Source organism: Trachemys scripta, chromosome 2, assembly GCF_013100865.1.
Source record: "Trachemys scripta elegans isolate TJP31775 chromosome 2, CAS_Tse_1.0, whole genome shotgun sequence".
In the NCBI taxonomy this organism is placed as follows: Eukaryota; Metazoa; Chordata; order Testudines; family Emydidae; genus Trachemys; species Trachemys scripta.
The window spans coordinates 51,259,532-51,286,976 of NC_048299.1; the positions used below are offsets into that span (position 1 = coordinate 51,259,532).

General features: G+C 45.9%; 1 protein-coding gene across 2 annotated transcripts; it reads left to right on the forward strand.

Annotated features, from left to right (window-relative positions):
- Window positions 1-154: 154 nt before the first annotated feature.
- LOC117872261 lies at window positions 155-27,445 on the forward strand. Of its 2 annotated transcripts, XM_034760540.1 has the most exons (6): window positions 155-272; window positions 7,134-7,606; window positions 18,712-18,796; window positions 20,041-20,180; window positions 21,075-21,155; window positions 24,323-27,445. In XM_034760540.1, the coding sequence occupies exons 2-6, from the start codon at window positions 7,166-7,168 to the stop codon at window positions 24,338-24,340; spliced, it is 765 nt and encodes a 254-aa protein (XP_034616431.1). In that variant the 5' UTR covers window positions 155-272; window positions 7,134-7,165; the 3' UTR covers window positions 24,341-27,445. The 2 variants fall into 2 exon arrangements, with proteins under 2 accessions (XP_034616431.1, XP_034616430.1); XM_034760539.1 differs by lacking the exon at window positions 24,323-27,445 and having other exon boundaries at window positions 21,075-21,322.

The following is a 27,445-nucleotide window of genomic DNA, read 5'->3' on the forward strand; positions in this document are numbered from 1 at the left end:
TTTTATGCAGCCAACTGAGGCACTATTTTCATTTCTGAATTCTCAATCAAGCCCTGAGGCAAAATGATCCTGTTTCTTAGCAACCCAGATGGGCAGAGCCAGATTATACATTTGAGCTCTTTTGTACAACAAAAGAATAAATAGCTCCCAGAATAAACATGTGCTGTGAGTTCATCTCTTTGCTCAGCGTCCCCTAGCACTGTAGAGAAGAGAAGCCCGGCTGTGTGATACAACACGTGAAGCTGGGCAGAGAAACCTGACTTTACAGAGTGGTGAGTGGTGTCTCTTAACCTCTTCTGTTAAATGCTTCTCTTTGGGGCTGCTTTTGTGGTTGCCACCACATGTATGAATCTGTGTGCACCCAGCGATTAAGTGTGTCTGTTTCTAAACTACTAAAATATGCACCGTAAATCAAGAGTGCAGACTCTACAGAGCCGATAGGGTAAGCGTGATGACTGTTTCTTTGGTGAAGTTTATGGATAATCCCAACCTCTTCATTTTTGCCCAATTAAAGCTGAAAAACAGGACCTAGAAACAGTCTGTGGCTGTAATACACAAGGAGACAGTTCTAAGTAAATGAATATTCTAGGGAGAATTTTGTTAAGTATTAAAAACAAGTGAAATATACATGATGGTTGCTCACCAGGAGGCAAATTATCTATTCTCCTCCTTGTTTCTCTTCCCATGGGGCCTGCCTGCCTGCAGTTCTATTGGGCAGGACTCTGGGAGCCCACCAGAGGGGTTGCAAACCTCCTGACTACCATAAGGCCTTGTTGTGAGGGGACAAGGAAGACTGGTTGAGGAACAGGGTCAGTAGAGCCATGACAATCTGCATCCTTTTTCTAGATGGTAATGGTAGAATTATCAATAATAATGCAGAAAGGGCAGAAGGGTTCTATAAATATTTCTATTCTGTGTTCGGAAAACAGCCAGATGATGTAATCATCATATGAGGATGCTCTTGCTGTTCCAATAATAACTCATGAGTATCCTAAACAGCATTTAGACATTTTTAAATTAGCAGGTGTGGATAAATTGCATTCAAGTGTTTTAAAAGAGCTGACTGAAGAGCTTGCTGAACCATCAATGCTGATTTTTTCAATAGGTCTTGGTGCCCTGGGGAAGTTCCAGTAGACTGGAAGAAAGCTAATGTTGTGCCAGTATTTAAAACGGGTAGAATGAGATGACCTGATAAATAATAGGCCTGTCGGTCCTACATTGATAATGGGCAAGATAATGGAGCAGCTGAAATAAGACTTCTTTAATCAAGAATTAAAGGAGGGAAATATGATTAATGCCAATCAACATTGGTTTGTGGAAAATAGATCTTGTCAAACTAACTTGATATTTTTGAAGAGATTATAAGTTTGATAAAGGCAATAGTGATATCCAATATTTAGACTTCTGTAAGGCATTTGACAAAGTACCACATGATATTTAAATTTAAAAAACTAGAATTATGCAAAACTAATATGGCACACATTAAATGGATTAAACACTGGCTAACTGATAGGTCTCATAATGTAATTGTAAATGGGCAACTATCATCAAGTGGGTGTGTTTCTATTGGGGTCTTACATGGATTGGTTCTTGGCCCTATGCTATTCAACATCGTTAATGACCTGAAGAAAACATAAAATCATCAGTGATAGTTTGCAGAGATCACAAAGATTGGAGGAGTGGTAAATGAAGAGGACAGGTCACTGATGCAAAGTGATCTGGATTGCTTCGTAAACTGACCGCAAGCAAACAATATGCATTTTTAATATGGTTAAATGTAAATGTATTCAACTAGGAACAAAGAATCTAGGCCATACTTACAAGATAGGGGTTTCTATCCTGGGAAGCAGTGACTCTGAAAAACATTTTGGGGGGACGTAGTGGATAATCAGCTGAACATGAGCTCCCAGTGTGATACTATGCCCAAAAGAGCTAATGTGATCATAGGGGAATCTTGAGTAGGAGTAGAGTGGTTATTTTTACCTCTGTGTTTGGCAGTAGTGTGACCTCTGCTGGAATGCTGTATCCATTCTGGTGCTCACAATTCAAGGATGTTGATCAGTTGGAAAGGATTCAAAGAAGAGCCACAAGAATGATTAAAGGATTATAAAACATGCCTTAAAGCAATGTTTCTCAACCTTATTGAGACCAGGGACTGGCTTGCTGCCTTCCTAAATCCTATATCAGGAAGATCTCAGGGACTGGTGCTGGTCCACGGATTAGTCATTGAGAAACACTGCCTTAAAGTGATAAACTCAAGGAGCTTGATTTATTTACCTTAACAAAGAGAAGGTTAAGGTTTGACCTGATTATAAGTATCTACATGGGGACAAATATTTGATAATGAGCTCTTCAATGTGGCAGACTAAGGTATAATAAAGTCCAAATGGCTGGAAGTTTGAAGCTAGAGAAATTGAGACTGGAAATAAGGTGCGAACTTTTAACAGGGAGGATAACTAACCATTGAAACAACTTAGCAAGGAACATAGTGGATTCTTCATCAGTGACAAAAAAAATCCAATCTTGATTTCAGAAATGCTCTCGTTCAAAATAATTATTTTGGGGAAATTCTATGGCTTGTGTTATACAGGAAGTCAGACTAGATGATCACAATGGTCCCTTCTGGCCTTTTAAATGTATAAATCTCTTTCCATTTGCCCTGCAAAGTGGAGGAAGCAAAAGTTGCAAGGGCTGTTGCAGGCCTGAAGAAGCAGCAATGCTGCTGGCTCGTGGCCTGATGCTAGGATTCTTCAGCCCAAGCCTCCAGTAATCTCCCAAGCCCAGCACTGGGTACCTAGGTTGTGCACTTGGGTCAGGAGTTGCTTCATGATGAGTGTTTGATATTCTGAGGATAATTTGCTTGTGGTCAGGACATAAATCTGAGACCCAATCCTGCATTGAAATGAATATGAACCTGTCCACTGGAACCTGCAATGAGACCACTCCAGATGTTGGAGTCTAGGAATTTCTCTTACCCCACTTCCTAATGCTTCCTTATGTTAAGATGAAACCTTAATTGCTTGGGAATTCATCTGGCCCCGCTACTTATCCTTCACTTGAAGTTGTAATTGGGCAATGTCTACATTAAGGAAATCTACGTTGGAGATTTACACTGGTGAAAACCTCCTAATGCATAGGGCTGCACTAGCGCAGAGCATGACTTTTGCTGGTACAATTTTGCTCTTATAGGTTATCCACTGAAGCCACATCAGCATAAACCAAAACTGGCACAGCATATTTATGAATTTCCTTAATGCAGATAGGGTCCTGAGAATGGGCTCAAGTCACTCTGAATTGACTTTGCAGATGTTCAGTTCTGGAGTTCAAATCTAAATGCATACTACCTGTAAAATTCTGACCTGGCTTCAGATGTCAAATGGCCTCCAAAGATTTTGAGGTGGGGGTTCAGCTCTGGTGTTTTCACTTGGGCCATTCTCTACTCATAATCCTCTGTGATTTCATGCAGATATGTCCACAGTAACTGACTGTGATGTCATAGAAGAAGATTATAACTTCAAAGAGATAAATAATAAGTAGCAAGAGCAGATGAACAGCTAAGCAGTAAGGTTCCAGTTTTTATGTAAGCTTCCTTAGTAATATGAAAGAAGGGGGAGAGGGGAATCTTAACATTATGATTTACTGGTATCCTAATATGTTAGCCAAGTCCCTGATGTAATGCCATTAAACTCAAATGCAGTTTTACAAAACTTTGCCTGAGACTCCAGGAATTCATTAAAAACTACTTTTAAAAATACAATGTAAAAAGAAAAGGAAATTAGCTATACAACTGTCTCTGAGATCAATGGGAATTCCTCTGTGGATTGAACCAAGCAGTATGTAACTAGGGAGACTGGGATAAATTCACTATTGCCCGTCATCCGATTAATGTCGCTTCAGTGGTGTAAGGGGTCTATAAGAGGATCAGTTACACACTAGCTATCCTTGGCTGATGCAACGGTTTCTAGATGGACATTGCAGCTGGGTATAAATCGGAGCAGTGCAGTGTGGGCAGATCCAAGAATGTGGAGAATCACAAAGATGGCACAAAAGCCGCCTGTATCCTGCCCCCAGTTCTGTTCCTGCACCAAGCAGGATGGAGAATGTGGCCATTGGCTTGATTCTTCTCAGCCTTGCACTTAATGTAGTCATTTATACTTGATCAAAGTCGGTGTAAAACTCCACCAACTCTGCCTACAGGTCCTAGCTGACATCAAGGCTCCATTGTGCTGGGTGATGTATGCACACATACCAAGAGACAGAGTCTGCCCTGAAGAACCTACAATCCAAGGGCTTGTCTAAATGAACAGGTAGTGCATGGCAAGCTGGGCTATAAATCTACAGTGCACTGCCATGCCACGCAATAACTGTCTGAGTGGACATTGCTGCTAAGTAGTAAAAGTTCCTTAGGCTTGGTCTACACTACCCCCCTAATTCGAACTAAGGTACGCAACTTCAGCTACGTGAATAACGTAGCTGAAGTTCGAAGTACCTTAGTTCGAATTAGTTCGAACTTACCTTGGTCCACACGCGGCAGGCAGGCTCCCCCGTCGACTCCGCGGTACTCCTCTCGGCGAGCTGGAGTACCGCAGTCGACGGCGAGCACTTCCGGGCTCGACTTATCACGTCCAGACTAGACGCGATAAGTCGAACCCAGAAGTTCGATTTCCAGCCGTCGAACTAGCGGGTAAGTGTAGCCAAGGCCTTAGTGTGCTTCAATCTGCTTTGAAACAGGAGTAGGTCAATACGCCCTAGGGTCCCCATGGAGAGTTAGTATGTGCAGGGCCGCCGAGAGAGGGTTCGGGCCCCGGTGAAAAAAAATTTTCGGGCCCCCCAGCAAGGGCAGACCGGCTAAACAGGGCCGACGAGGGTGGGGGAAGCCATACCCCGGGCCCCCTTCCAGACTGCCGAGCACCGGTAATTTGTACCAGCTTCCCCCCTCTCGTCGGCCCTAAGTATGTGGCAAGGCTAGTATAGGGTTGCCAACTTTCTAATCACAGAAAACAGAACACCTTGCCCTGCCCCTTCCCTGAGGCCCTGCCCCTTTTCCTAGGCCCCACCCCCGCTCTCTCCATCCCCCCTCCCTCCGTCGCTCACTCTCCCCCTTCCACCTTCACTTGCTCATTTTCACCGGGCTGGGACAGGGGGTTGGGGTACAGGAGGGGGTGAAGGTTCTGGCTGGGGATGCAGGCTCTGGGGTGGGCCCGAGGATGAGGTGTTTGGGGTTCAGGAAGGGGCTCTGGACTGCGGAGTGGGGCCGAAGGGTTCATCGTGTGGGAAGGGGCTCCGATCATAGGCAGGGCATGGGGTGTGGGAGGGGGCATGGGCTCTGGGCTGGGGGGTGCAGGCTCCGGGCTGGAGCCGGAAATGAGGGGTTCAGGGTGCTGGAGGGGGCTCTGGGCTGGAGGTTGGGGTGGGGAAGGAGTTGAGGAGGTGAGGGCTGGGGGTGCAGGAGGGGGCTCCAGGCTGGGGGCTAGAGCCAAGGGTTTTGGAGTGTGGGAGGGGGCTCCTGGCTGGAGCAGGTGGTTGGGGTGTGGAAGGGGATGAGCGCTCTGGGGTGGGGCTGGGGATGAAGGGCTTGGGGTGTAGGAAGGGGCTCTGGGCTGGGGTTGAGGGGTTCAGAGGGAGGGGATGCAGGCTCTGACTGGGGGTGCAGGCTCTGGGGTGGTGCCTGGGATGAGGGGTTTGGAGTGCAGGAGGGGGCTCAGGGCTGGGGCAGCGGCTTGTGATGCAGGAGGGGGTCAGGTGTGCAGGCTCAGGGTAGCGCTTACCTCAGGCTGCTCCCAGAAGCAGCTTGCATGTCCCTCTGGCTTGTAGGCCAATTGCTTCCTGGCCCATGGTTGCTGCGGAGCCGGCGCTCGGGGCAGGGGAAGTGCATGGAGCCCCCGTGGCCGCCCCTACACCTAGGAGCCGGACATGCCGGCAGCTTCCTGGGAGCCCACAAAGCTGGGCAGGGAGCCTGCCAGCCTCACTGCACTGCCAACCGGACTTTTAACGCCTGATCAGCAGTGCTGATGGAGCCACCAGGGTTCCTTTTCGACTTGGGTGTGCCAATCGAAAACTGGACACTTGGCAACACTAGGCTACCGTGCTGTAGACTTACATCCCAGCTTGCCACATGCTGTTTGTCTAGACAAGTCCTAAATAGACCAGAAAAACAAATGGTGGGAGACGGGCAGCACTACTATCTCCATTCTAAAGATGGGGAACTGAGGCACAGAAAGATCAAAATCCTGATCTTACAAGCTGACATGTACAGACAGATCCCTGTGCTCATACCTAAAGCTACGATTATGTCACAGAGGTCACAGAAGTCACGGAATCCATGACTTCCAGAGACCTCTGTGACATTTTCCACTTCAGTCCCTGGGCGGCGGGGCTGGAGCTGTTAGCCAGCAGTGGTCCCAGGGCTCCCAGTCGCCGCAGGCAGTGGGGAGATCCTGGAGCTCCCATCTTCCGCAGGGGGTCGGGGTTCACAGCTCTGAGCCGCCAATGGCACTGGTAGGACTTCAGAGTGCTCAGCTGTCCTCTTCAGCTCCCAGCCACCGCCCTGGAACTCCCAGCCGCGCCCTGGACTCGATCCTACCCATTTTGTCATGGATATTTTTAGCAAAAGTCAGGTACAGGCTTCTGTGATTTTTTTTGTTTGTTTGTTTATTGTCTGTGACTTGTCTGTGACGTTTACTAAAAATAACCATGACAAAATCTTAACCTTACTCATATCCAGTTCACTTTAATGGGGCTGTAAGTGGGCTTAAGGGTTCACCTGTTCAGATCAGCTTACAGAATTGAGGCCTATGGGACTCATCCAGGGCAATGCAGATACTACGGTGATTGAGTGAGGTATAGGAACCTATGTAGAATGGAATAGAATCTCTGGTGGAGCAAGAAGTTGAACCCAGCTCCAGAGTCCCAGTTTGGTGCCATAACTACAAAATCATCCTTCCCCTGTTCCCAGCTATAACCACCCAATGATATTATTAATCTAAATACTGATATTGAATGAAATGTAATGAAGTACAAAGTTTTACAGACATTCATTTATCTTAACTACAATAATACTGTGCAGCACCGGATATGTAGTCAGTGCTAAACCCATGCAAAACAATCATTAATCAGATGCATTTTTTTTCTAGGGGTTAAAATACCTGTGAGGAAAAATCCCATAATGCTCACCACTAGCTACAAAGGCAGACAGCCCACCTTCTCTTTTGAAAGACAAATCAAATTTTCTGCATGCCTGGATTTGGCCTTTGCACAGAATCAAAGTTTTGTGCAGCAGCTCCGAGCCACCCCGCAGAGAGATATATGGCAAAAGCAGCCTCCTGATTTTAGCTACAAATTCTATAAATCTTCCAGGCCTTCACGAAAACCACTAGAAAAGGAAAAGGAAGATTTGAAGAAGGCCAATAGCACTGAGACTAAGCAACAGCTGCCAAAGATAAAGACCAGCCAGTTCCACACTGCTTCGGAAAGGAAGAAAGAGTTGCCCAAGATTGTCACAAGGTTTCCACACGTGGGCTCATATGAAGTGGATATAATGTTTGTGGAGAATGGAAAATATAAGACTGGCATATACCAAGATCCCAAACCACATGATTTTAGGCAGGTAAGGTATGTAAGAGTATGCCATAGTGGTACGTCTACACAGGACTTTGGAGTGAGTGGGAACAAGCCTCCCAGCCAAGGTCAACAGACTTGGCCTGGTGGGGTTCAAGTTACCGCTCATGTATAGTGTGCGCTTTGAAGTTGCAGCTTGGGCTCTGAAGCCCACCCCTCTCCCTAGGTGTCAGAGCCTGAGTCGCAACTTCAAAGCACCGTCTACACACTTATTTTTAGAGTGCTAGCACATAGGAACATAAGAAACGGCTATGCTGGGTCAGACCAAAGGCCCATCTAGCCCAGTATCTTGTCTTCCGACAGTGGCCAATGCAGTCGACCCAGGCTGGGAGGCTTGCTCCAAAATGCTGTGTAGACCTACCCCTAGACTATTTGAAGCAATTTCTCTCTCATTAGCCATAAAATCCATGATAATTAACTTTTTAGGCCACTAGATAGACAAGGTGGGTGAGGTAATATCTTTTATTGGACCAACCTCTGTTGGTGAGAGAGACAAGGTGAAGAAGAGTTGTGTGTAAGTTTGTGTCTCTCTCACTAGCAAAAGTTGGTCCAATAAAAGATATTACCTCACCAACCTTCCCTCTCTAATATCCTTGGACCGACATGGCTACACCACTCACCACATAGGCCCACTAGATGTCACTCTTGCAACAAAAACTTTGACCAAACAAGGAAGTAGAGTGGTTAACATCTAACTTTGCTGCACCCAGTTGGATACAAGCTATAATTAAGAAAAAAATAGTCTCTGAAAAGCTTTGTTGGAAGCACAGGGGTTCCCTGATGAATCTAGCTTTTTGGAGCTCTTCATGAATTTTGCATAAGAGATTAAAATAAAAAAATATGAATATGACTAGTTCATGACTAATTCATTCCCCCTTACCTTATGATTTTTCCTCCTTACTGGCTGCAATGTCTGGTCTCCAACAGCAGTGTCTGAATTGCCCAACTAACTGGAGGGGAAAGCTTATTCTCACATTTATTATTTGTATTTATTATTTATTTGCAATATAGTAGAATGGGGTGAAAATTTTCAACCAAAACTCTCCCTTCCCCCCCCCCCCCGACCCAAAAAAAAAAAAAAGCCCGCAGATTCAGGTCTACTGAAACATTTTGTGAATTCATGTCAATTTTGGCCAATTGCTTTGGTCAAAACAAAAAAAGAAATGTAGAAATGAATCATTTCAGTTGTTCAGGCTAGATTCACCTAGAGGTTGAAATGTCAATCACAAACCAGACATTGTGGTGGTGCGGATGACCTAAGGTCTATTCAAGTATTTTATACCAAGTGGAATGGCTTCAACAGGTGAGATTAAGGCCTTGTCTACACTACAAAGTTTTGTCAGATAGCTACGTCAGCTAGGAGTGTGGAAAAAATTAACCAGGAAAAATAGAAGATTTCTAAGGTGAAAACAGCAACTTCCTCCCCCTCCCTCCAAAACAAACTTTTAAACCTTTGTTATAATTAACAAAGAAACCAAAAAAAGCAGCATAGACCCCTGTTGTTTTCTTTGATAGGTCACATTTATCAGGAAAACAATACATACGTTTTCTCCACTTTCTTTCAGTCACAGCTATAACCCAGGGCCAAATTCCTTTGCCAAATTGCTTTCATGGGAATTTATCTCCCTATTCTTTGTGTTTATTCAGATTAACTGAAAGCTGATTCTCAGGCCCATGTCTACACTAGGTGTATTTAAGTAATGACCAATAACTGACGCCTCAAATGTTCTGTATCGTTTATTTTTTAAATAGTCTCTACTGCCAGCAAAGTGCTCCTAGGGTAGACACAACTATATCGGCAAAGCTACAGTTTGTGCCAGCATACTTAAAGCACCACCCATGAGCGAAACAAGCTAGACTGGTGAAAACACAGCTTTGCCAGTATAGCTGCATCTACAGTGGGGGCTTTGACAGTCACGGAGCTCCCCTGACCAACACAGTTGTGCTGGCAGAAGTCTGTAGTGTAGACCTGGCTTCAGTCCCTTCTTGTTGGCAAAGGAACATTGTCTAACTGAATGCTGTCTCAAGGGAAATCACCTTGTGATTCAGCACCTTCATTCTACAGGAATCCTAGTGAAAAACTGATTTCCATTAACTTTTTTCCTTCAACTAAATACTTCAGAGAGGAAGGCTTTTTCCTCACATCTCTGCCTCTGCCACTGACAGACAGAAAACATATGCACCCGGCCACCCTGATTCCAACCTTGCACGGAGAGTCAGCTCCTGCTAAGAGATAAGTATCCTCAGCACCCTTTGGCTTCAGGATCAGGATCAGGTCCAGGGGGAGTGATGATTCCCCACTCTAACAGTCTGAGGAATGCAGAACTAAGCGTCTAAGGGTATGTTTCAGTGCTTAACTTGTGCCAGTAAGCTTGCCAGGGCTGAGTCCCAGCCCCTCTAGCGCTTGGCAGTTCATAGCCCCGGCACCTCTGGGCTTGCTGCATCTGTTATGAATGTAAAAAAAATTGCTTGAGCCCCGGCACCTCTTTCATTACAAAGTAAGAACTGGTATGTTTACACAGCGGGTGTGGGGAGGGGTGATTGCTAGCTCAGGCCTGGTCTACACTACGGGTTTAGGTCGACTTTAGCAGCGTTAAACCAAATTAAGCCTGGACACGTCCACACAACGAGGCCCTTTCTTTCGACTTAAAGGGCCCTTTAAACCGGTTTCTTTACACCACCTCCGACGAGGGGATTAGCGATAAAACCGGCCTTTGCGGGTCGGAATTGGGGTAGTGTGGACGGAATTCGATGTTATTGGCCTCCGGGAGCTATCCCACAGTGCTTCATTGTGACCGCTCTGGACAGCGCTCTCAACTCAGATGCACTGACCAGGTAGACAGGAAAAGACCCGCGAAGGTTTGAATTTCATTTCCTGTTTGCCCAGCGTGGAGAGCACAGGTGACCACGCAGAGCTCATCAGCACAGGTAACCGTCATAGAGTCCTCCCAGGATCGCAAAAGAGCTCCAGAATGGACCGAACGGGAGGTACGAGATCTGCTCGCCATATGGGGAGATGAAGCAGTGATAGCTGAACTCCGTAGCAGTAAAAGAAATGGAAAAGTATTAGAAAAGATCTCCAAGGCCATGAAGGACCGAGGCCATAACAGGGACACACAGCAGTGCCGCGTGAAAATTAAGGAGCTAAGGCAAGCCTACCACAAAGCCAGAGAAGCAAACGGAAGGTCCGGGGCAGAGCCGCAAACTTGCCGCTACTACGCGGAGCTGCATGCGATCCTAGGGGGTGCAGCCACCACTACCCCAACCGTGTGCTATGACTCTCTCACTGGAGAAACACACAGGGAAGACGGTTCGGGGAACGAGGAAGATGACGATGGAGGTACTGTAGGTAGCTCACAGCAGCAAGGAAGCGGAGAAACCGGTTTCCCCAACAGCCAGGATATGTTTGTGACACTGGACCTGGAACCAGTAACCCCCGAACTCACCCAAGACCCTCAGGGCACACAGGAGACCTCTGGTGAGTGTAACTTTGTAAATATTTGTAAACATTACAAAAAAAAGCAAGCAAGTCTGTTAACGTGTATGGGGATGGAGCGGAAATCCTCCAGGGACATCTCCAGAAAGCTCTCCTGGTTGAAATGGGGTGATTTTATTAAGGGGGACATTCAGAGGCGCCCGTTCCTGCTATTCGGACCAGAAATGTTCCCCGCTGTTAACCACGCGGTGGGGGGGAGGGGTGAAGTGATCATCCCAGAGAATCGTGTGTGTGTGTGTGTGGGGGGGGGTTTACTTGTGTTTGTGCCGCATGTTAACCGGGAAACCGCAGCCCCCTCCTTTTACATTGAAACCCCATTTTAAATGGACAACCCAATTCATCCTTGAGATGGGAAATGCGCTGCTGTTTGCAACCTTTCCCGCATGTTAAGAAGGTTAAATAAGCCAAAACACTGTGGCCTACGATGGCTGCCTGCAAGCCGAAATATGCGACCTTGTAATGAAAGAGTGTACCCATTGTTCCCTAAAATGTGTCTTTTTTAACCACCTCTCCCTTCTCCTCCACCAGCTGCAAATGTTTCTCCTTCGCAGAGGCTCGTGAACATTAGAAAGAGAAAACGTAAGACGAGGGACGAGATGTTCACGGAGCTGCAGATGTCCTCCCACGCTGATAGAGCACAGCAGAATGCGTGGAGGCAGTCAATGTCGGAGATGAGAAAAGTCCAACATGAACGAGAGGAGAGGTGGCGGGCTGAAGACGATAGGTGGCGTCAGCTTGCAGACAGACGGCAAGAGGCAATGCTCCGTCTGCTGGAGCATCAAAGTGATATGCTCGAGCGTATGGTTGAGTTGCAGGAAAGGCAGCAGGAGCAGAGACCGCCGCTACAGCCCCTGTGTAACCAACAGCCCTCCTCCCCAAGTTCCATAGCCTCGTCACCCAGACGCCCAAGAACACGGTGGGGGGGCCTCCGTCCACCCAGTCACTCCACCCCAGATGATCGCCCAAGCATCAGAAGGCTGGGCTTCAATAAGAGTTAAAGTTTTAAAATGCAGTGTGTCCTTTTCCATCCCTCCTCCCCCACCCATCCCTGCTACCTTGGCAATTATCCCCCTACCTCTGTAAGGAACTAATAAAGAATGCATGAATGTGAAAAAACAATGACTTTATTGCCTCTGCAAGCGGGAGGGGAGGGGAGGGTGGGGTGGGGTGGTTGGTTTACAGGGAAGTAGAGTGAACCGGGTCGGGGGGGGGGGTTGGAGGGTTCATCAAGGAGAAACAAACAGAAGTTTCACACAGTAGCCTGGCCAGTCACAAAACTCGTTTTCAAAGCTTCTCTGATGCGCACCGCGCCCTGCTGTGCTCCTCTAACCGCCCTGGTGTCTGGCTGCGCGTAATCAGCGGCCAGGCGAGTTGCCTCAACCTCCCACCCCGCCATAAATGTCTCCCCCTTACTCTCACAGATATTGTGGAGCGCACAGCAAGCAGCAATAACAATGGGGATATTCTTTTCGCTGAGGTCTGAGCGAGTCAGTAAGCTGCGCCAGCGCGCTTTTAAACGTCCAAATGCACATTCCACCACCATTCGGCACTTGCTCAGCCTGTAGTTGAACAGGTCCTGACTCCTGTCCAGGCTGCCTGTGTATGGCTTCATGAGCCATGGCATTAAGGGGTAGGCTGGGTCCCCAAGGATCACGATAGGCATTTCAACATCCCCAATGGTCACTTTCTGGTCCGGGAAGAAAGTCCCTTCCTCCAGCTTTCGAAACAGAGCAGAGTTCCTGAAGACGCGAGCATCATGTACCTTTCCCGGCCATCCCACGTTGATGTTGGTGAAACGTCCCTTGTGATCCACCAGGGCTTGCAGCAGCATTGAAAAGTACCCCTTGCGGTTTATGTAGTCGGTGGCTTGGTGCTCTGGTGACAAGATAGGGATATGGGTTCCGTCTATGGCCCCGCCACAGTTTGGGAATCCCATTTCAGCAAAACCATCCACTATTGACTGCACGTTGCCCAGAGTCACTACCCTTGCTATCACCAGGTCTTTCATTGCCCTGGCAAATTGGATCACAGCAGCCCCCACAGTAGATTTGCCCACTCCAAATTGATTCCCGACTGACCGGTAGCTGTCTGGCGTTGCAAGCTTCCACAGGGCTATTGCCACTCGCTTCTCAACTGTGAGGGCTGCTCTCATCTTGGTATCCTGGCGTTTCAGGGCAGGGGAAAGCAAGTCACAAAGTTCCATGAAAGTGCCCTTACGCATGCGAAAGTTTCGCAGCCACTGGGAATCGTCCCATACCTGCAGCACGATGCGGTCCCACCAGTCTGTGCTTGTTTCCCGGGCCCAGAATCGGCGTTCCACGGTATCAACCTGCCCCAGTAACACCATGATTTCCACATTGCTGGGGCCTGTGCCTTGTGAGAGGTCTATGGCCATGTCAATTTCCTCATCACTCTCGTCGCCGCGCTGCAATCGCCTCCTCGCCTGGTCCGGGTTTCGCCTTGGCATGTTCTGGCTCTGCATGTACTCCAGGACAATGCGCGTGGTGTTCATAGTGCTCATAATTGCCGCGGTGATCTGAGCGGGCTCCATGATCCCAGTGCTAGCTATGGCGCCTGGTCAGAAAAAAGGCGCGAAAGTAGTATCTGATGGACCAGGAGAAGGAGGGCGGGAGGGAGGGAGGGCCGAATGACGACATGGCGTACAGGTACAGGAACAGGGAGAAACACAAACAACTGTCACACAGAATGGTCCCCCCAAAGATTAAACTGGAAACCCTGGGCTTAGCAGGCCGTTGATTTCACGGAGGAAGGGGAAGCAAATGAACACAGAACAAATCTATTTTTTACATCTTAAGGTGGCAGCCGACGCTGCAGCATGAGTGACAGCCATACCAGTATGACGATGACGGGTACCAATCATAATATGCCATCATCTGCCAAAAGGCAAGGGGCTGCTGCTGTGTAGCAATGCAGCCCCACGTCTGCCAGCCCCACGTCCGCCAGCACCCAGCATCGCCCTCGGCCTCTTCTGGGTGCTTAGCAGACAATATTGGGCAATTGGCAGAAAATAGTATATTATGACTGGTAACCGTCATCATCGAAACAGTAGCATGTCTGCCCAGGTGGCCATGATTGACAGCCATACCAGTACGACGACGACGGGTACCAGTCATAATATACCATCGCCTGCAAGGGGCTGGTGCAATGCAGCACTACGGCTGCCAGCCCCACGGCTATCACTCATGCTACACCGTCTACCGCCAAAAGGCAGTTAGCAGCTGCTGCTGTGTAGCAATGCAGTCCCACGTCTGCCGGCACCCAGAGGACATATGGTGACGGTGAGCTCAGCTGAGCTGAGCGGGCTCCATGCTTGCCGTGGTATGTTGTCTGCACAGGTAACCCAGGTAAAAAGGCGTGAATCTATTGTCTGCCGTTGCTGTGACGAGGGGGGAGGGGCCTGACGACATGTACCCAGAACCGCCCGCGACACTGTTTTGCATCATCCGGGCATTGGGATCTCAACCCAGAATTCAAAGAAAAGGCGCGAACCGCTTCTCGGCTCGAGCTGTGGCGCAAACGTAGTATCTGACGGCCTAGGGGAAGGAGGGAGGGGGGCCGAGTGACGACATGGCGTACAGGCACAGGGAATTAAAATAAAGAACGGTGGCTGTGCATCAGGGAGAGACACAAACAACTGTCACAGACTGGTCCCCCCCAAAGATTAAACTGAAAACCCTGTTGACGGAGGGAGGGGGAAGCAAATGAATACAGAGAAAATCTATTTTTTACATCTTAAGACGACGGTGCAGCGTGACTGATAGCCCTCGGCATCTTTCTGGGTGCTTGGCAGCAAATACTGGGCGGTGTATGACGATGGTCTTCAGGCCTATTGTACGAGCTGCTGCTCAGGGAAGACTCTGCTAACGTGCGATGACCCGACTTGTAATAGGCCGGCTAACAGTCATAATACACCATTTACTGCCAAAAGGCAAGCCCCACGGCTGCCAGCACCCAGATCGCCGATGAAGGCTACCAGTCTACTGCACCGTCTACCGCCAAAAGGCAGTTAGCAGCTGCTGCTGTGTAGCAATGCAGTCCCACGTCTGCCGGCACCCAGAGGACATATGGTGATGGTGAGCTCAGCTGTGCTGAGCGGGCTCCATGTTGTCTGCACAGGTAACCCAGGTAACCCAGATAAAAAGGCGCGAATCTATTGTCTGCCGTTGCTGTGACGGGGGAGGGAGGGGCCTGACGACATGTACCCAGAACCGCCCGCGACACTGTTTTGCATCATCCGGGCATTGGGATCTCAACCCAGAATTCCAAGGGGCGGCAGAGACTGCGGGAACTGTGGGATAGCTGTGGGATAGCTACCCATAGTGCAATGCTCCGGAAGTCGACGCTAGCCTCGTACTGTGGACGCGGTCTGCCGACTAGAGCACCTAGAGCATTTTATTGTGTGGACATACACAATCGGCTGTATACAACCGATTTCAATAAAACCGGCTTCTATAAATTCGAACTAATTTCGTAGTGTAGACATACCCTCAGGTAGATGTACACATGCTAATCCCACTCAAGTTAGTGGGTTCAAAATGTTATAGTGTGGCTGTGGCGGCATGGGCAGTGGCTCAGGCTAGCCACCTGAGTCTGTGCCCAGGGGTTTGCGGGGAATTATACTCAGGCAGCCACTGCCTGTGTTGTCATGGCCATGCTGCTATTTTTAGTGCACTAACGGGAGCAGAGCTAGTGCATGTCTGTGTATCCATGCTGGGAATCGCTCTCCCAGCTGCTGTGTAGACATACCCCAATTGGCTAAACTTTATCATACCACCACAGTTGCAGCCAACTGGCAAACAAACTGCACAAGTCTAGTAAGTCCTAGAAAATTTTTCTGGATAGTGATGCAAGTTTGAGAGATACGAAGGGCTTGTCTGCCTAGGGAATTTTACAGGCACAATTATACTGACATAATTATACCAGTAAAAATCTCCATGAAGACAAGCCCTTAGAATCTCAGTCCCAGGTTCTCCCCTGGGTCAGGGCTGCTTTGTGCATTGCCATCAGGGCAAAGCTGCCTTTAAGCCATGGCAGAATCAGACCAGCATAAACTGGTGAAGAGCTGTTTTAGTGGTTTAAAGCCACATTTGCACCCTGTTCTGCTGTTTCCTTGGATCAGGATGGTTAGGCCTTGTGCATTGATGTAGCTGCACGAGTTTGGTAATGAGGTAAGCAACATTAGTGCAAGTCACTTTTTTACACCAGTGCAGTGCATCTACATTAAAAATTTGCAGGGATGTAGTTATATTGGTCTCAAAACCTCCAGTGTTGACAGGTTCTGAGACAAAAGAACAAGGTACAAAATTCAGAGGTGAGGTAAATGTTGATGCAGATTATATGATAGTAAGTGGATGTAAATGGCTTTCATTTGGTGCCTTTTTTACACACTGAAAGCTCAGGTAATCAGAAATCAGTGGGAGTTGTACCCTGTAACTGAAGGCAGAATTGGGCCCCATAGGATTAGAAAGCAGGTGCCGCTAATAGAGTTAACGTCATACTCCTATTAATAGCTCTTTCTGCTGTCCTCCATTCTGACCCACTGGTGTGTATATTACACTACATTCCATCAGTTCATAGTTTCACATCTGCTTTCATCAAATTACCAGCCTGTCGTTTACACCGCCATTTAGGTGATCTCTGAATTTGGCCCTGGGACTATTTCTGCTGCACAAGCCCTCACCATTTCAGTTTTCACATGTCCAGTTAACCAAGGCATAATGTCCCCATAACTTATACAGATCATTAACCCAGACACCACTAAACCTTGTGGTTACCAATTTTCTTCCAAAATACTGGATCACTCATTTGTAATCTGACCAGGATGTCATTGCCTAGACACGGGTATGTTTATATCCATTACAGCTTGTGGAGGTCTGAGAAACTTGTGAATTTGGTTTGTGTTTCTATCTAAGGCCCTGGTGTACCCTACAAAGATAGGTCGATGTAAGTCACCCTGTATCAACCTACTTGTGCACTCAAATTTGTCTCTGGACGACATAAATATCCCATTACAGCGATGTTGTAAAATCATGTCCCTGAATGGCATAGAGACGTGGTCAACCTACTGAAGTCAATGCAGTGCCAGGATACAAACTGTGGGATGTGTCTACCCTAACAGTCCTTCAGCAGCTATCCCACAATGCCCCATTCCCTGTGACAGTGATTACTCTGACCATAATTATAAACTCCACTGCCCAGGGGTCACTGAGACAAGAAGCTACCCTTCCCTCCTTTAAAGCCCTGTGTGTGTGTGTGTGTGTGTGTGTGTGTGTGTGTGTGTGTGTGTGTTTAAATGTCTTTTCCTGATTGCTCCCCTTGGCAAGCACACCTAGGAACTCATTCTTGTTGTGTGCAACTGCCCAGTCAACCATGCCAGCAATCCAACTGGAAGCAGGGCTTCAACAAGGAAATGTTCTTATTCCCTTTCTAGCATTGCTTTCCACGGATCTCCAAAATTAGGTGAAAGAGCTCACCCTAATGAAAGTCTCTTTTCCCTGCAGACTTCTAAGTCCACTTTATTTGGGCCAAATCTTGTCCTATGCACATGAGGACTCTGTTTGGAGAAAGGTTATTAATTCAGACAAAAGCTGCTAACCATCAGCTATCTTCATGCCCTCTTGTTGCAAATTCCAGGACATTTTGTTTGTTTTATTTTATTTTAAATCTAGTCTATTTGGAACCCAGAGTCCTTTTTACTAAATACATCCTTTCGAATAAAGCATCTCTTTGAAGCTCCTTGGCTACTTTGTTCGAGCATTGTTTCTAGCAAGTCTTAGTTCTCCAGCAACAGGATTCCCTTAAACATGCTCACTGGAATACAGATTACAGCAGCGTGGGAAACAGTTTCCCATTCTTTGAAAATTTGAAAATTGACAAAACAGAGATGTTTCAAAATTTGCCATGATCAGAAACCCCATCTTGGACCTGAGAAAGTTGCATTGAAATTAATACATTTCTGCAAAACGTTTTGGGTTTCAATGAACCAGCGTTCTTTGATTGAAAAAAAACATTTTGTTTGAAAAATCCCTGACCAGCTCTAGTACAAGATGTCTATTCATGATGCTCCTTAGGTCAACTAAATGGGGTTGATGGAGGATGGTCCTAAGTACTCCCTCTGTACAGAGAGCTCAACGTATTGACTCCAAGACCTCCTCATCCTTAGTTGTTTTAGGACCTGGACTCCCTTCTGTGGAAAAATGCTGCACTGCTATTATTAATTATACTGTGGTAGTGCTTAGGAGCCCCACCCATGGACCGGGATCCCACTGTGCTAGATGCTGTATGAACAGAATATAAAGATGGTTCCTACCTCAAAGAGTTTATCTCTGGGCAAATAAGCTAATGACCAGATGTTTAGCTGGTGTAGAGCCATTGAAGTCAATGGCACTATACCAATTTAGCCAGCTGGAGATCTAACCCTAAATCTTTTGTTTTATGAATTGAAAAGCCATTAAAGCTATTTTGATGTACTGGTATATCTTGCCCTTTATCTAATTTCAGCACATAAGGACTTCTCTGACTCTTGGTTTTAGTATGATGACATGTCTGACATTGCAATGTTCCCTTGTCTTGTGCAGTATGAAACTAATATACCAGACTTTGTGACAAGTTACTCCAGAGACCCTTTCAATTTAAAGTTCAAATCTCAACATTTAAATGCAAGTAAGTCTTTGTTGGCATGCAAACTCATTGTACTGTAGAAGTTAGCTATTGATGTGGTAACTTCAGAGGGTAGGAATATGGCTGTGCAGTAAATGACCTTAGGGGAGGTTAAGTAGCCTCAAATGAAGCATAAGGCACTGAATGCCAATATGTTTGGACAATTAGTATACAAATTAAAGTTTATTCCCATAATTAACATATGAGACGTGTCGCACAGACCTGACTCATGCACATCATCTCATTGTCTCAGAATACCTCATGAGGGCAGGGTCAGGTCCTCATCCTAGATCACTGGATTGGGGGTGTGGGAGTAGCATTCATGCATGAAAGTAATAGCAGATGGATAAATTGCTTCTAGACATATATTTACTGTAGATAGAGTTTCCTAAATCAGCCAGATTTCACTGTTAGAGCCAGATTGTGCCTGACCCATGTGAAAGTGTGTGGCGGGGGAGAGGGCACAAGAGATCTTTGAATCACTTGCATGGTCTGCATAATAGACAGGCACAACTGCAGTCTCTGCCCTTGGGGGAGCACAGGGATTGATCCTTCTTCTCCACCCTGCAGGGGCATCCACAACCCCCGAGTGCAGTGAGGAAGCAGGGCCAGGCTTCTCTGCTCCTCAATACCAGCCCTCTGAATGAGGCCTGCCCAGAAGGAGTGCAAGCTGACTCCCTGGAGATGGATAGCTGCAGGTGCCTGCATGTGGGGAAGTTCAGGGAGGAATTCCCCAGGGGCACTGCAGCTCCACACGCTTCTAATGCAGAGCCATAATTGCATGGCACAGCTGAGGCTTAGAATTTGCCATCTGTGGATTTGAACTCAATGTATGTGCTCTTCCTTATGCAGACTCTGCCCAGAGTTAGCTTGTGCTATCTTATATTAAGCAGATGGAACATGGGAAGAGTGCTCTTACTGTAATTGCCATAGCTCTCAAGTCACATGTTTCTTGTCATCAATTATACAATAGTTATGGCTACCATACATCTATACCCTGTACAGTAAAACATTAATATCATCAAACATTTACAGCAATGGGACAGGCAGGGAGTTCACAAGGGTTATGCATTTATGCATTTCATACACTCCTCTTTCTGGGACGCTCTCCCAAACTTCCATTGGCTTACGGCTCTCCAAACACCGATGATCCTAGAGCTCCTGGTGATAGTGATGTAAGATATAACTCCAGAGCACAGACTGCCTGTTTTATAACTGCTAGCATGTTGTTTAATTAACTTCTTCAGTTCATGGACTTCAGCCATTGAAAGACAAGCAAAAGGACACCAAGGGGAGATTCATTACTTACAAGCCTTGTGAATGCAAATGGGAATCCAGGCTAATTCTGCCAAAGAACCCTTGGCCACCGAAGTCTGCTTCATTTACGGTTAGTTGAACCTTGAGCCAAGCTCCCTGCCTCTCTGTTGGACTCCAGTGGGCTTCAGATCAGGCCCTTAGGTACTTTGTAGGTAGTTTTGATGCAGCTAATGAGGGCACCAGGCTGCTGGAAAGTTTAGGAGACTCAGTAGATGGATTGTCGGGTTCTTCCCCATCCCTGGATGTAGTTTGTACTTGGTGGGGGGGTTAGGTGTGGGACTCCCACTGATCATGGTGGGAATTGGAAGGATAATTATCTTGGGGTTGCTTTGAAAATTAAGCCCTTAATGTTAAATTATACAATACAGCACATGACAATGACACATACCCTTATATCTTCAAACTGCTAGGGGGACCATGTGGAAGGAAGTTCATTACTGGGGTGAGGGGGGGTGTCATATTCCCTGTGCAAGACATTGACTATTTCCGAAGGTGTGGGGGAGGGAATGATATTGGGAAGGCTTAGAAACATAAACCAAGCACTTAAAGCTAAAATGTCTCTAAACATAAAAGGATCTCTGCTCCCAGTGCATGCACTCAACTCCCATTAATGTTAATGGAGATTGTATTGAACACAGATATTGTATAGGTAGCAGATGCCCCGAGTTATGAAGTTGTCCTCTTGTGTAATGATGAGAAACATTAGATCATCTGTACCAAATCTATTTGAAGCAATAGTTTTGCTATTTAAAAGTAATACTTGTAATATTTGCACAAGCAAATAAGGTGATTTCACATACAAATGTGCCTAAATAGACATTTGGATGCCCTATTCCCTGATTCAGATGAGTAAGTATGTCTGAGATTCTGGTTCTTCAATCCTCCCATCAAAGACCATAGGAGCATTCTCATGCCCTGTGTGTCATTTAATTGCTCTAATTAATCTTTATTATTCTATTCCTAGAGACACAGAAGGCGACGTGGTGCCCACACGGCGTTCCTAGATCGTGTGGATGAAAAGCTATGTACAATATGGCAGGAGGAAGTAGGTGCTGATGTTGTACTGTTCCCTATGGAGCAAACCCAGTGTCTCCTTAGGGCCACATGATGGTTGCTTGTGCAGGGGGTAGCCAGGATACGATTACACCTCTACACCGATATAACGTGACCCAATATAACACGAATTTGGATATAACACGGTAAAGCAGCGCTCCGGGGGGGAGGGGGAACAGGGCTGCGCACTCCGGTGGATCAAAACAAGTTTGATATAACGCAGTTTCACCTGTAATGTGGTACGATTTTTTTGGCTCCCGAGGAGAGTGTTATATCAGGGTAGAGGTGTATTTGTTTCTCATGAACTCAAGGAGGGAGGGAGTGCTGGTGCTGCCAGAAGCACTCCATACCTCAGCAGGGGGCATGGCTGAGTAGAGTGAAGGGAGGTTAAACACAACAAATACAACCCCCTCCTGGGGGATGGAGTGGAGAGAGCTGCAGACATCCTCAGGTGTTCGCTTAGAATGTGGGATGTGCTCAGACCTGGGCTGATACCTATAGTTACAATCTCACCCTTCTGCACACTGGCGGAGAAAGAGAACAAGGGCCACTGATGGCTGAGCTCCCTAAAATGCCCTGAGAGAATTTGAAGTGCCGTGGGAGATATTATGCCTGTTGCTGTCCTATACAGACATGATGTCTCCATCCATTAACATGCAGGCAGTGCACCTCCTCCCCTCTTGCAGTGGTTCTCAGATCCATAACTGCGCGCTTAAAAAGCAGAGCTGGGAGACCTGCTGATTAAAGCAGGAGACATATGATGAGTCATTCATTTTCAGATGCAGAGTCACCTTCTGCCAAATTACATTCTTCTATTTCTAGCCAGAATATGATTCAGAAGAGCTGCTCTTGGTGCCTAGAGCACTGCTGACATGAACTTTGCTTACATACGTGCATGCCAAACTGACAGTGGGAATCAAATCCAAAACCAGGGACATCTTTTATATCCTAAAACACTGCCAGGCACCTCTTTAAATAGAGGGCACCTTTCTAGGGAAAGTTTAGTATTTTTATCTGATGTTGGTTTTGTAATTACCTCAATTAAAATTCTCCTTTACTCTGTATTTGGGGTGGAAATTCACCCCAATGCTGAGGGCCTGCAAAGCCCACATCCCATTTATGCCCTTAACATGGGTCTTACATAGTGCATAAATCCTTATCCTATCCTGCTGGATAGAAATGAATTTCACCCTGGTGTACTAGCGTCCCCATATTAGCCCTTGCAATCTTCTAAAACCAGAGCCACTCTAACCCAGTGCTGTGGTGAATAAAGTGTCAGAAATGCTGGTGGGAACTATCCTGCTAATGCTGTTCACTGCAGTCTCAGTGCTTCAGTGATTTTCTGAAGTGCCAAAATGGCAGCCCGGGAGTTGTGCTTAGCTCCACGTACACCTTTTTGTCCTGATCAGTTAGGGCAGCAACGCAGCACTTTAAAAAAAAAATCTGTCTCCTGAGATATTTCTCCTAGCACGCCTCTCCTGCTGTGTTCCCAGTCTGTGGACCCTTTAGGAGTCCTCTCCAAGTTGTTTCAAGCCACCTCTGTCCAACTGGTAGCCCCCCCGGGAGGAACAGAACATTCCAACAAATATTTTGAATGCAGTGCTTCGGTGTTTCCAATAGCTGTGATCATTAACATTTCAAAAGCAAATTTTTGATCTTTCAGCTGGTGCAATCATGGAATCATAGCAATGTTGGACTAGAAGGGGCCTCAGTAGGTCATCTAGTCCAGTCCCCTGCACTGAAGCTGGACTAAGTATTATCTAGAACATCCCTGACGAGGTGTTTGGCTAACCTGCCCTTAAAAACCTCCAATCACGTGGATTCCACAACCTCCGTACATAATTAGTTCCAGTGCTTAACAACACTGACAGGAAGCTCTTTCCTAATGTCTAACCTACATCTCTCTTGCTGCAATTTAAGCCTGTTATTTCTTGCCCTGTCCTCAGTGGATAGGGAGAACAATTTATTAACTTTTATGTACTTGAAACATGCCCCGTCTCAGTTTTCTCTTCTCCAGATTAAACAAAGCCATTTTTTTCACTTTTTCCTCATTGGTCATGTTTTCTAGATCTTTAATCATTTTTGTTGCTCTCCTCTGGATTTTCTCCAATTTCTCAACGTCTTCCCCAAAGCGTGGTGCCCAGAACTGGACACAGTACTCCAGTTGAGGCCTGATCAATACTGAATAGAGTGGAAGAATTACTTCTTTTGCCTTGATTACTATACTCTTGCTAAAACAGCCCAGAATGATGTTCGCTTTCTTTGCAACAATGTTACATTGTTGACTCATTTAGTTTGTGATGCACTATAAAACTCAGATGCTTTTCTGCAGTACTCCTTCCTAGGCAGTCATTTCTCACTTTTTATTTGTGCATTTGATTATTCCTTCCTACCTGCAGTACTTTGCATTTTTCCTTATTGAATTTCATCCAAGTTATAGCAGACCAGTTTCTCCAGTTCGTCAAGATCATTTTGAATTCTAATCCTACCTTCCAAAGCATTTGCAACCCCTCCCAGCTTGGTATTATCCACAAACTTTATAAGTGTACTCCCCATGCCATTATCCAAATAATTTTTGAAGATATTGAGTAGAACCAGATCCATGAAGATTCCTGCAGGACCCAACTCAATATGTCCTTGCAGTTTGAACCAGTGATAATTACTCTCTGGGTATGGTTTTCCAAGGAGATGTGCAGCCACCTCATAGTGGGCTCATATAGGCTATATTTCCCTAGTTTGCTTATAATAAGATCATGTTACACAGTATCAAAAGCCTGACTAAAGTCGAGATATATCACATCCACTCTTTTCTCCCATCCTCCACAAGGTGTGTTACCCTGTCAAAGGCTATTAGGTTGGTTTGACATAATATGCTCTTGACAAATCCATGTTGACTGTTACTTATCTTAATATTTTCTAGGTGCTTACAAATTGATTGATTATTTGCTGCATTATCTATTGCTCCATATTTGTGCCAAAGGTACCAAAGTCGAGCTGACCGGTCTATGATTCTCAGGTTGTCCTTATTTTCCTTTTTATAGATCAGTCCTTTGTAAATATTCTGTTCTTACTTTGCTTTCAATTTCATGGGGTCTATTACAAACCCAATGCAGCCTTATATTGTATATTGCACTAAAGGAGAATGTCTTAATTTCACAGGCATGCCAGCCCAAATAGCAAGAAGAGGAAAAAGCAATGCAGTGGAATTTTTCTAGCAGGATCCAAGTCAATGCATCAAGTCCAGCCCTATGAAATGTATGAACCTCAGCAAATCCTGTGAAAGATACTAGTGGTGCTTCGCTGCATTTCTTGTACGTCTGTTGTGCCAGATGTCAAATTTTTGAGAACTCCAACCTGGAATAACTAACGAGGGCTAGATCCTGAGCTGTTGTAAATCGGCATAGATCGCTCCATTGACTGAGGATCTGGAATATCTTTACAATACAGCAGGCATAACTTTAAATTTATGCCAGTAAAAATGGAAACCCTCAATCTACTACAGTTTTGCTAAGCTTTGTGTTGTCTTATCTTTATAACTGACCATGGCAACTCTCTCCCTTATGGAGTTTTTATTCCTGAAGGAATGAAGTGGTTGATACTATGACTTTCTCATCCCTAAGAATGTCTTTTTATTTTTCTTTCTCCTTCCTGCTCCTCAGTCTCTTCCCCTTCTCATTAACCCACATTCCCCTCATATTTACTTCCCACACTTTCCCAACAAATCCACTCCCTCTTCTCTCTATCTAGACTCCACCTTTTTTATTTTCTCTCCAAGTTACTCTCCTTTTTCTCCATCATTGTATATGAAGGAAGGGAAGAGTGAAAGGGGATGAAGCAAGGGAGCACCACATTCCCTCTTGTTCTCTGCTTAATGGCACTCAATAGATTCACAGTCTACAGTTTATTCTCCTGAGGGCTGTAATACTTTGGCCTAAGTCTGGATGTTGGATTTAATATGTGGGTGCCGGGTGGTGTTGGTAGTCTGTGATACACAGGAGGTCAGACTAGATGGTTTGGCCTTAAGCTCTTTGACTGTCTCTTTGACTCCTGATGAAAGCCAGAATGCCCAGTGGTAACTTATCTTCTGCAGCCCTCTCCCAAGCGAAGAGCTTGGGAACAATGCCCTGTACCAGCATGATCCCACAATCCCTTCCTCTCCAGCCTCACTGAAGGAGTGGAAGTTTTGGCACCGACTCCAGTGGGAGCAGAATCAAGCCATGAGAATTGGATACTGTGAGGGGGATTCAATTCTTGGTGAAGCTGGTGATCAGCACCTCTGAGGGTTAGGCTCTTCGATTGTGAATTTCTGAGGGTCGGGGCTTGTCTTTTAAAAAGGCTTTAAGGCCCCAGAAGTACAATTGCAGCAACCTATAAATAACACTGTGAGACAATATCCATTTGTCACATACCCCACTTGAAATACTCTGGAGGCAATGGTGTGTGGTGGGGAATGTTGTAATATTTGAAGATTTGTGAGTTAGGTAAAACACTAAAAAAAGCAAAGTGACCTCGATGTGACCCACTGGGGTTCCAGCTGAAAAATTCTAACTTCTCTTGTAAACCAGCTGTCACAGTTCAGGGCAACTGCACCTGTATTCCCTCTCCACATTCAGCAAGGGCACCTGCCCTAGGCACTCAGCTCCTCAGTGATCATCTCTCTTGGGTAGAGACCCACATCTCTCCCTCCTGAATGGAGTTTCTCCAGGCTGCATGACTCTCTGCCTACAGTGTGATATCTCCAGCAAGACAGACTGCCTAAACAGCCAGTGTCTGTGCTTTGCTTACTCTTTGAAGGCTGATGAACAGCGTTGTTGCCCACAGTTACAAATTAGCACACAGCTCTTTCTAAGTAAGCACATATATTGTTAAGGTGAAACCATTCCACAGAAAACATATTAAAGCAATCAAGAACCTACATACGTGCTAACAGTATTATCAGAGATCATCCCAACTCCAACAAGGGCTTTGGTTAGTGATCAGACCTTCAAACCCCACCAAGGGGTTTTTCTGTGATCCAAGTTCATGACAGCTGTTAGCTCAGAACCAGCCTCCCTGAATCTGAGAATCCCCTCATGAATTTGTGGGTCCCTCCTTTATACAATTTGGGCCTCTGATCTTGTCCTCGTGTAACAGGTGATCAGCAGACAGGTCCTCTTCTCAGGATGAAGCTTAAAAAGGCTGAGGACACTGTTTCAAATAGTCTTATGAAGCTCTTAACACTTCCCAGGTTTTACATCCTAGAGATGTTACATACAATCCTACAATAATACATCAACATTTGCATTTTTAATACAGTGAACTTCTAAAATACTTAACCATAATTCAACAAGGTTTGTCAAGGATATTTCAGGAAATTGCCATATCTGTCACACCAGCCACTCACAATGGGCTTTGCATCCAACTATTGACCTCGACGCAGAAATAGACTAAAGTCATAAGTAATCTGTGTAGTATGATACACACCAATGGTGATTTAGTATGAGAAAACTGCATGCTGGATTGAATTGCACTTTCAGGCTGATGACAATGCACATGCTGCTTTGGAAAGACGGAGACCCCAATTTAACTCTCACCAATGATACTCCCCTATACAATGATCTCATAGCTCTGCATGTACTGCTTTCTCATTAAGTGTCTCTCCAATATTTCTCAGAGGCAGAAGTGTGTAATAAATGACCTTTTACATATTAAACACCAACATCTGCCTTCCAGTAATACTGGGCAGGGAGCAAATTCATTATATCTCCAGACCCTTGTCTGGTTTGAAATGTAGAGTTCACTGTGTAACTTTCAAGGGCTGAATCTCGACCCAGAATGAACCATATTGCAGGCATGTTTGTGATTTCTCTTCTTCTCTGTGTGCTGAATAGGCACAATGCCATTCCTTTTTTTTTTTTTTAAACTTGTTTTGTACAGTTCTTAGCACTACAAGGCCTTGGTAAAAACTGAGTCAGGACATCAGGATTTGACCTCATGCTTGTATATACAATAATAAAACTTAGCACTCATATACCATTTGGCAAATGTAATCTGAGCCTTCTCAAACCCTGTGAACTAAGGAAATAATACATAGTATTTGTGGTGTGCCTAGCATTCCTCCAGCACTATAATCAAGAATCATTTACAGATGAGGAAACAGGCACAGAGACATTAAATGACTTGCTATGGCCACAGAAAAAATCCATTTCACATCTTCGATTAGAAAGTTCTCAGCTGTCAGGGTTGTGCTCAGTCCATTAAACCATAAGAACATAAGAACGGCCATACTGAGTCAGACCAATG

Coding starts and splice junctions, on each gene's coding strand:
- LOC117872261 (XM_034760539.1), top strand. CDS start 7,166: ATGCTCACCACTAGCTACAAAGGCAGACAGCCCACCTTCTCTTTTGAA. Junction 18,797..20,040: donor ATCTCAACATTTAAATGCAA/GTAAGTCTTTGT, acceptor TAACTTCTTCAG/TTCATGGACTTCAGCCATTG. Junction 20,181..21,074: donor CGAAGTCTGCTTCATTTACG/GTTAGTTGAACC, acceptor TTCTATTCCTAG/AGACACAGAAGGCGACGTGG.